We start from the raw sequence: 10,078 nt of genomic DNA, 5'->3' as shown, positions 1-10,078 counted from the left end.
GTCTGTCTTGCTCTCGTTCTGTCTCTCGTACCACTCTCGGTTCCACTTTTACTTTTGCGCGCTACCTGTTTCACTCTTTTCCGGCCTACAGCTTTTCCTGCTGGAGCCCGCCGCTTAAAGGTGGGGGGCGCGGACCGGTCATAGAGCCCATAGAGTTAAAGTTGGTGGACTGTAACCTGTAAAATCCATAGATTTAGTAGGTCTTCTAGTGGCCGTTAGCTGTAAAAATCCATAGATTAGCCGCAGCGTTATATAAGCCGCAGGGTCGAAAAATTGGAAAAAAGGCGCGGCTTATAGTCCGAAAATTACGGTACATTAGATTAACTCATGTCTCTGGGGTCCTCAGACCACCTTAAACCAGGCAATGTCATTAGGAAAATCTAGAAAAGCCTCCGGTCCATCCATAAATGAGTCCACCTTAAATGAACTTTAGGTACCCAGAGGGCTTGGTCCAACTTAAATAACCGTAGGCCCAATAAGCTGGGAAGTGCACTGGAAATTCAGTTCACCTTAAGTAATTGTAGGAGAACTGAGGAATCAGTCAGACCACCTAAAGTAATCATGAATCTGTAGCAAGACTGGCAGTTACAATACAATGCATGAATCTGGTATCACAAACCCAGATTAAGCCTATTGATAATTAGTCTTCATTCATAGACGTGGCTTAAATGATTTCTGGACTATAGTTATATTATCTTTATTTATGAATCTTCAAGGATGAGTCTCAGACCAGATCCATGTTATTGATTACAATGAATGTGTCTCTGTTGCTAGGGAGACCAGGGTGAGCAGGGAGACCAAGGATTGGCCGGAACCCATGGAACCCAGGGCCTGCCTGGAGAGCCTGGTCGGGATGGACTAACTGGACTGAAGGGAGAGAAGGTATGGAACACCCAACCAACCAATCAATGAGTCAGCCTGACTGGCTGGCTGTCTGGCTGGTTGGCCGTCTGGCTGGCTGTCTGGCTGGCTGGCTGGCTGTCTGGCTGGTTGGCCGTCTGGCTGGCTGTCTGGCTGGTTGGCCGTCTGGCTGGCTGTCTGGCTGGCTGGCTGGCTGTCTGGCTGGTTGGCCGTCTGGCTGGCTGTCTGGCTGGCTGGCTGGCTGTCTGGCTGGCTGGCTGGCTGTCTGGCTGTTTATCCGTACATCTCCCTCATCTGTCCAAGTATCTTATAACGTATCTTTATGCCTCTATACATTTTGAATCCAAGATCACATAAGCGTATTAAAGATGATGCTATAAAAGGAAGTTTATTAAATAAACTCAGTCTTCACCATCCTGTCTAGCAGATGAACTAACTAACTATCTAACGATCTAATTAACGAATTATCTATCTATCTATCTATCTATCTATCTATCTATCTATCTATCTATCTATCTATTTTTTTTTTTCTATCTTCTATCTTATTTCTATCTCATCTATCTATCTATCTATCATCTATCTTCTATTCATCTATCTATCTATTCTATCTATCTATCTATCTATCTATCTATCTATCTATCTATCTATCTATCTATCTATCTATCTATCTATCTATCTATCTATCTTCTATCATTATTATTTCTTCATCATCTATCTATCTATCTATCTATCTATCTATCTATCTATCTATCTATCTATCTATCTATCTATCTATCTATCTATCTATCTATCTATCTATCTATCTATCTATCTATCTATCTATCTATCTAATTATCTAACTAACCCAGACTATTCTCTCTCTTGTTGACTGTTGTTGTGTTGTATCTATCACCAGGGAGATGCGTGTGAGAGCTGTGCGCCTGTCTCTGGGGGGCAGGTGGGTGTAGGAGGGGTGCAGGGAGCCAAGGGCGAGAGGGGCAACCCCGGACCCCCAGGAGAGGGGAAAGCAGGGAAACATGTAAGTCTGCAGCATGTCTGGCCTTTGAGGTGTACTGTTTTACTCTACACATACATATGCTAAAACGTCATCCCTTCTTCTTTCTTTTTCTTCTCTATCTTGTCTTTCTATCTCTCCATCTACCAGGGCAAACCCGGTCTTCCCGGTGTCCAAGGGCCTGTAGGACCAAAAGGAAGCCAGGTACAGTATGATCATTTGGCATGCACACATACAGTATGATCACTTGTGCTGACTCATCGTGTGTGTGTCTGTGCTGACTCAGTGTGTGTGTCTGTGTTGACTCAGTGTGTGTGTCTGTGCTGACTCAGTGTGTGTCTGTGCTGACTCAGTGTGTGTCTGTGCTGACTCAGTGTGTGTGTCTGTGCTGACTCAGAGTGTGTGTCTGTGCTGACTCCGTGTGTCTGTGCTGACTCAGTGTGTGTGTCTGTGCTGACTCAGTGTGTGTCTGTGCTGACTCAGTGTTTGTCTGTGCTGACTCAGTGTGTGTCTGTGCTGACTCAGTGTGTGTGTCTGTGCTGACTCAGTGTGTGTCTGTGCTGACTCAGAGTGTGTGTCTGTGCTGACTCAGTGTGTGTGTCTGTGCTGACTCAGTGTGTGTGTCTGTGCTGACTCAGTGTGTGTGTCTGTGCTGACTCAGTGTGTGTGTCTGTGCTGACTCAGTGTGTGTCTGTGCTGACTCAGAGTGTGTGTCTGTGCTGACTCAGTGTGTGTGTCTGTGCTGACTCAGTGTGTGTGTCTGTGCTGACTCAGTGTGTGTCTGTGCTGACTCAGTGTGTGTCTGTGCTGACTCAGTGTGTGTGTCTGTGCTGACTCAGTGTGTGTGTCTGTGCTACCCCCGGTAGGGTGACCCAGGAGTTGAAGGAGTGGGCATCCCAGGACCTCAGGTAAGATTTTGTTTTATCTTCTAGGTCAGGCGTGTCAATCTCATTCCATGGAGGGCCTAGTGTCTGGGGGTTTTAGTTTTTCCTTTCAATTAAGACATAGACAACCAGGTGAGGGGAGTTCCTTACTAATTAGTGACCTTATTTCATCAATCAAGTACAAGGGAGGAGCGAAAACCCTCAGACACCGGCCCTCCTTGGAATGAGTTTGACACTTGAACTAGGTAAACATTGAAGAGATCGTTCACCTCAAAATAAAAGTTTTGGTGGAGTTTTCAGATGCTTTCCCGTACTTACATTTTCTATTACCCACATACCCACTGGGCAAAAACTGGTTGAATCAATGTTGTTTTCACGTCATTTCAACCAAAAAAATTCAATGTGATGACATGGAATCAAAGTGGAAAACTGATTGGATTTTTTAAAAGTCATCAACATAAGGGAATATCATATTTTTTTCACCCAACTTTTAACCTAAATGACATGGGGAAATGTTGAATTCACATTAGTTGACAGCTCAACCAAATGTAAATGAAAACTAGACATTGAACTGATGTCTGTGCCCAGTGGGTACCCACTATCCAACTGTTCAAAATAGATGTCAGGATTTATGTGGGAAAGTAATTCAGACACAATCCTCCCCACCTGGTTTAGTAGAGGTATCAGACTTTCCCATCTTTTAGCTGGAAATCATCTATCCCTGAATTACCCTGGTCTATTCTCTCTCCTATCCTGGAATTTAGCCTGGAATTCATTCTGGATCAACATGCTAATATTCCTTCTGGAACAGCATGCTAAAATTCCTTCTGGATCAACATTCTAACATTCCTTCTGGATCAACATGTTAACATTCCTTCTGGATCAACATGTTAACATTCCTTCTGGATCAACATGCTAACATTCCTTCTGGATCAACATGCTAACATTCATTCAGGATCAACATGCTAACAGTCTGCATCAACATGCTAACATTCCTTCTGGATCAACATGCTAACATTCCTTCAGGATCAACATGCTAACAGTCTGCATCAACATGCTAACATTACTTCTTGATCAACATGCTAAAGGTCTGCATCAACATGCTAACATTACTTCTGGATCAACATGCTAACAGTCTGCATCAACATGCTAACATTTCTAAAGTGTATAGGGAGTCAGATATACTGTATACCAGAGGTGGGACAAAGTCATTGTTATGCAAGTCACAAGTAAGTCTCAAGTCTTTGCCCTCGAGTCCCGAGTCAAGTCGAGTCAAAGATGAGGCAAGTCCCAAGTCGAGTCAAAAGTCAAAGCCATCAAGTCTCAAGTCGAGTCCAAAGTCCTACATTTTAGTTTCGAGTCATTTCAAGTCCTCTTAGCAAGCCTTTGCAAGTCATTACAAGTCCTCGTAGCAAGTCTTCTCGAGTCATAAGGCGCAAGTCCAAGTCAAGTCACGAGTCATTGATGTTAAAGTCCAAGTCGAGTTGCAAGTCTTTGTACATTTTGTCGAGTCGAGTCTGAAGTCATCAAATTCATGACTCGAGTCTGACTCGAGTCCAAGTCACATGACTCGAGTCCACACCTCTGCTGTATACACACACACACACACACTCACGCACACACACGAGACATACACACACACACGAAGCAACGAGAGCATGTGTGATGGGAAGTGATGGAGTGAGGAAGACAATATCCAGACTTGTTCATGAAGGTTCTGCCACTGTTCTACTGTTGATGAATCATCTGTTTATCTCTGAGCTCAACTCACCACCCATCTCTTTAAACCTCTCTCTCTCTCTCTTTCTCTCTCTCTCTCTCTCTCTCTCTCTCTCTCTCTCTCTCTCTCTCTCTCTCTCTCTCTCTCTCTCTCTCTCTCTCTCTCTCTCTCTCTCTCTCTCTCTCTCTCTCTCTCTCTCTCTCTCTCTCTCTCTCTCTCTCTCTGTCTCTCTCTGTCTCTCTCTCTCTCTCTCTCTCTCTCTCTCTCTCTCTCTCTCTCTCTCTCTCTCTCTCTCTGTCTCTCTTTCTCTCTTTCTCTCTCTCTCTCTCTCTCTCTCTCTCTCTCGCTCTCTCTCTCTCTCTCTCTCTCTCTCTCTCTCTCTCTCTCTCTCTCTCTCTCTCTCTCTCTCTCTCTCTCTCTCTCTCTCTCTCTCTCTCTCTCTCTCTCTCTCTCTCTCTCTCTCTCCCCTATTTTCAGGGAGAAGAAGGACCCAGGGGCCTACCAGGGGTGGCAGTAAGTCATAAAAATATTAGATAAAATAATGATTAAATGCATATTAAATATGATGGCCTCTAGTATGTACTATATAATGGTCTCTATAGTCTCTTTCTATAATGTTAATCTTCATCATGTTGCTCCTCTACAGGGTCCTCAGGGTATTAGAGGACTTAGTGGACCTATTGGACCTGCTGGGGACATGGTACACACACACACACACACACACACACACACACACACACACACACAGACCAGGGTAGCACACATACACACATATTATACGTGCATCAACACATAAACACATAAACACACACACACACACACACACACATAGCCACACAAAGTTCTCATTCTTATGTGTATGTATTTGCTTTTCAAAGGGTCCTAAAGGAGAGGATGGGCCTCCAGGGCCACAGGGGCCCATGGGTGTAGGTGTTACAGGACCCCCGGTAAGAGATATGTGTGTGTGTGTGTGTGTGTGTGCATATATATGTGTGTGTGTGTGCATATATATGTGTGTGTGTGTGTGTGTGTGTGTGTGTGTGTGTGTGTGTGTGTGTGTGTGTGTGTGTGTGTGTGTGTATGTGTGTGTGTGTGTGTGCATATGTGTGTGCATGCATATGTGTATTAACTCTAGTCAAAGTCATTGAGTGATTGCTGTCTCCAAACTTATCCCATTCCCAACCCAGGGTAAAGACGGCAAAGGCGGATCCAATGGAATCCCAGGAGCTGATGGAAGAGATGTGAGTGGCGTCACATTGAAAACAAAACACAGTCACATAGTATTGGAATTGTATAGTCAGTGTGAATTTTTAAAGTTGGAATTAAGTTTGGAGGTGATTATATTTAGTCTAATAGCTAATGAAGTCCGCCTCAATCCATAACAGAGCCACAGTGTCTCCTGTCGCCCCTCTTTGTTCCCGACTACCTTCCTTGCGAGTTTTATTGTCTGCAATGACAAGGCCACACTAACCATCTGTGTGTGTGTGTGTGTGTTCTGTCTTGCAGGGAACTGACGGAGCCAAGGGAGACAAGGTAAGCCCAGCGTTTGTGGAGATGAAGAGGTGTTAAGAGGTTTGGAGGCAGGAGGTAACAGATGGTAATCACTGGGGATGCTTCAACAGCACACACACACACACATAGGCAGATGCTCACACATACACACACGCACACACACACACGCACGCACGCACGCACACACACACACAGGCACACACATGCACGCACACACACGCACGCACGCACACACACACCCTCAGGGCACAGACAGAGTAGCAGAGGAGGTGACAAGTGTGTGGGATCCAAATAGACAAGGGAAGTAAAGGATCCTTAAGAACAGCACAATTAATTAGAGCTACCATCAGACCCACTGAACAGGACTATTAATTAGAGCTACCATCAGACCCACTGAACAGGACTATTAATTAGAGCTACCATCAGACCCACTGAACAGGACTAGGACTATTAATTAGAGCTACCATCAGACCCACTGAACAGGACTAGGACTATTAATTAGAGCTACCATCAGACCCACTGAACAGGACTAGGACTATTAATTAGAGCTACCATCAGACCCACTGAACAGGACTAGGACTATTAATTAGAGCTACCATCAGACCCACTGAACAGGACTAGGACTATTAATTAGAGCTACCATCAGACCCACTGAACAGGACTAGGACTATTAATTAGAGCTACCATCAGACCCACTGAACAGGACTATTAATTAGAGCTACCATCAGACCCACTGAACAGGACTAGGACTATTAATTAGAGCTACCATCAGACCCACTGAACAGGACTAGGACTATTAATTAGAGCTACCATCAGACCCACTGAACAGGACTATTAATTAGAGCTACCATCAGACCCACTGAACAGGACTAGGACTATTAATTAGAGCTACCATCAGACCCACTGAACATGACTAGGACTATTAATTAGAGCTACCATCAGACCCACTGAACAGGACTAAGACTATTAAACTATTAATAGAAGACACAGTGGCAGAATAAATTCAACCACAACTTTGTTTCATCACAAAACTGGAGAGAAACATCTGTCCTGTGAAGTCCACAAAACATATTGCATCTAACAAACAGTTACATGACTTACAGCATGGTCAAGCAAGTTCATGTTTCCGACATTTTCGGACTACGAAACAACTATTGATTTAGAACCACGGAGAGTTACCCTAAGTCGCAAAGAAAACAGGAGCTACCTCCACTATTCCAGCACCATTTCAACTTCAATATCATCAAATCACCTATGCTTAGTCTAATACAGTGACAACTAAAAGATACCAAAGACAATTTAGTCCAATCAACTTAAACTAAATATGATGTGGCTGTCCATGTTACTGATTTCTGTGTGTATGTGTGTGTGTGTGTGTGTGGACGTGTTTAACTATACTTGTGGGGACCAGAAGATCAAGAAAAATTTGACCAACTGGGGACATTTTGTTGGTCCCCACAAGGTCAAATGCTATTTCTAGGGGGTTTAGGGTTAAGGTTAGAATTAGTGTTAGGGTTAGAATTAGGTTTATGGTTAGGGTTAGGAACTAGGGTTAGGTTTAGGGTTAGGGTTAAGGTTAGGTTTTTGGGTTAGGGTTAGGGTTAGGGTTAGGGTTAGAGTAAGGGTACTGGTTAGGGTTAGGTTTAGGGTTAGGGTTAGTGGTTAGGGAAAATAGGATTTTGAATGGGACTGAATTGTATGTCCCCACAAGGTTAGTGTGTGTGTGTGTGTGCGTGCGTGTGTGCGGGCAAGTAGAAAAAACATGTTGACTCACCCTACTTGTAGACAAACACCAACGCCATCCTCCTCTCTTTCATGTTGCCGAAACAGTCTATAACTCTGTCATACAGTACACGCTTTTCGTTTTTGTTGTCATTCACTACCTGGCAAAAATGCTTTCTCGCTAGCCTAATGTAGTGTATTGAGATTATGATGGTGTTAAATGTTTTTTAAGTGGAACTGAAAGAATGTTGATTTTAGTATCAAGAGGGAATGTTTTAGTGTAATGTCACATACAACAGACAGGAAGAGTGTTGTAGACAGGGGAGACTGGTGATTGGCCAGAAGAGGGAGCCACCCATCTTTTTGCATTGTTTATAAATAGGGGTTAAACGAAGAAGAAAGTCAGAAGGCCATGGCAATCTGGGACGCCCGTTCTCCGGACACCGCGGGTCTGTAACTTATGCTGTAACCTCGTGATTTTAATAAAAGCCTCTAACACGGTGCAGCTTGAGCGGACTCTTTGTTGACAGCAATAATGGCCACCATTCACCCGATACGACACTAACTTCCTTTCAACGATGTGCCAGGCCAGCCAGTTAACATAAGCATACTACATCTAGCTACATATTGAACTTCTGTCCTCTCAGATCAGGGGCACAATGTATGAATTTATGGTTGGATCAGAATTGCCATTGTAATCATTGGCCAGTACAGAGTATTAGGTAAAACCACAAGTCCAAATCCCTAGTGGCTAATTTAGGAAAGGGCCGATTTTAGCTAGCTAGCTAGCCACTGGAGGAAACAACACAATGAGATTCAACAATTGCATTTTTTTATGTAAATTATATTTTGCTTTTGATGTGATGTGGTTGGTGTGAAGCCAAATGAAAACTGGCTTCCCTTGACACTCACTCAGTTTAGCTCAACACTGATTGGCTATTCCTTAACCTTTTTTTTTATCAAGGGAGGCCAAATGCTTGCGGGCTTCCCTTGCATTCAATGCTACGGGCGGCAACAATATCATACTCTTTTTGAGCAGACAGCATCAGATAGATTGGGTATACATACTGAGACAGAGGGGCTCTGTTTCGCTCTCTCAGATGGTTTCTCCAGTGAGATACATTCAGCCTTTTGCTAATTGAAGGAAAATTATGAAACACAGAGAGACAAAATATATTATTTAGATTTTCGAAAGATACATTTATTTTATATGTTGTTTTTTCTTGGTCAATTTTTTGGGGAAGCCTGGCTTCCCTTGGCAGCCACTGATTATTTCACAGCTTCTCTGTGTGATCTATAAGAGGTCTGTGTTTTCTGGGTGCTTTTCAGGGTGAACCTGGAGACTGTAACTGTTTCAGCCCTCCATACGCAGGAACAGGAGGACCGGTGAGTATGGCTAGATCAACATGCACACACACACACACATCCACGCATACACAAACACATGCCTCAATGTAGTCATCTAAAATTTGTTTTGAGTTCAACTTCAGAGCAGTTATCTCTCCGAGTGCGGTGGGGGGTGCACATACATGCAGAAACACACACACATACACAACTCTTAGCTTGTTCTGAGTTAATCTACAGATGTATTATCTCTCTGCAGGGGACACACACGCTCGGCTCTCTTTTAACTGGTTTTGAGTTCATCTGTCAGTGTTTGTTCATGAACAAATATGATCTGCTGATGATGTGCTCTGATTTTGACTACTCTTGCCTTGCAGGGAGCCCCAGGAACTCTGGGAGGAAATACTTGGCAGGTCTGATCTCTCTGTCATCTACTAGCCATGTCTGCCTCTTGATTTTCATTTGTGTCATTTGACTGAATATCAATTGAATATGTGTTTGTTGTTGAACAATTAGGCTACAAATGGTGCCTGTCAATATTGTGTTGTTCGCTCAGTCACTGGATGTGTTTGTGTTTGTGTGTGTGTGCCTGTGTGTGTGTTTGTGGGTGTGTGTGTTCCAGGGGCCTCCGGGACCACCAGGTCCTCCTGGTCCTCCTGGGCCACAGGGCTTCATCGGCATCACAGGACCCCAGGTAGGAGAGAGGGGAACGGGGTGGTGGGGTCACGTCCTATTGAATTGTATTGAATATAATTCAATTAACCCTTTACAACACACAGGCAAGGGGTACAGGAAGGGTCCTATAGCTCAGTTGGTAGAGCATGGCGCTTGCAACGCCAGGGTTGTGGGTTCGATTCTCACGGGGGGCCAGTATGAAAAATGTATGCACTCACTAACTGTAAGTCGCTCTGGATAAGAGCGTCTGCTAAATGACTAAAATGTAAATGTACTCCTTACCCATTCTTCTCTATCTCTATACATCTGTATCTCTCTAATGTCATTCATCAACATGAATGTACCTTGGCTGTTCTATTTCTCTCT

General features: G+C 43.9%; 1 protein-coding gene across 3 annotated transcripts in view; it reads left to right on the top strand.

The window, feature by feature from the left end:
• Positions 1-10,078, top strand: part of LOC121586676 (collagen alpha-1(XVI) chain) — a 120,314-nt gene that overhangs the window by 78,399 nt on the left and 31,837 nt on the right. For all 3 annotated transcript variants that reach the window (XM_041903591.2, XM_041903590.2, XM_041903592.2), the window contains exons 30-41: positions 775-882; positions 1,757-1,879; positions 2,006-2,059; positions 2,722-2,763; positions 4,937-4,972; positions 5,106-5,159; positions 5,338-5,406; positions 5,647-5,700; positions 5,966-5,992; positions 9,023-9,079; positions 9,415-9,450; positions 9,660-9,731. In XM_041903591.2, the coding sequence (XP_041759525.2) occupies positions 775-882; positions 1,757-1,879; positions 2,006-2,059; positions 2,722-2,763; positions 4,937-4,972; positions 5,106-5,159; positions 5,338-5,406; positions 5,647-5,700; positions 5,966-5,992; positions 9,023-9,079; positions 9,415-9,450; positions 9,660-9,731 (732 nt within the window). The remainder of the gene's footprint in view (positions 1-774; positions 883-1,756; positions 1,880-2,005; positions 2,060-2,721; positions 2,764-4,936; positions 4,973-5,105; positions 5,160-5,337; positions 5,407-5,646; positions 5,701-5,965; positions 5,993-9,022; positions 9,080-9,414; positions 9,451-9,659; positions 9,732-10,078) is intronic.

The sequence above is a fragment of the Coregonus clupeaformis genome, chromosome 17, assembly GCF_020615455.1.
Source record: "Coregonus clupeaformis isolate EN_2021a chromosome 17, ASM2061545v1, whole genome shotgun sequence".
In the NCBI taxonomy this organism is placed as follows: Eukaryota; Metazoa; Chordata; class Actinopteri; order Salmoniformes; family Salmonidae; genus Coregonus; species Coregonus clupeaformis.
This window is presented reverse-complemented; position numbering and strand designations above follow the sequence as displayed.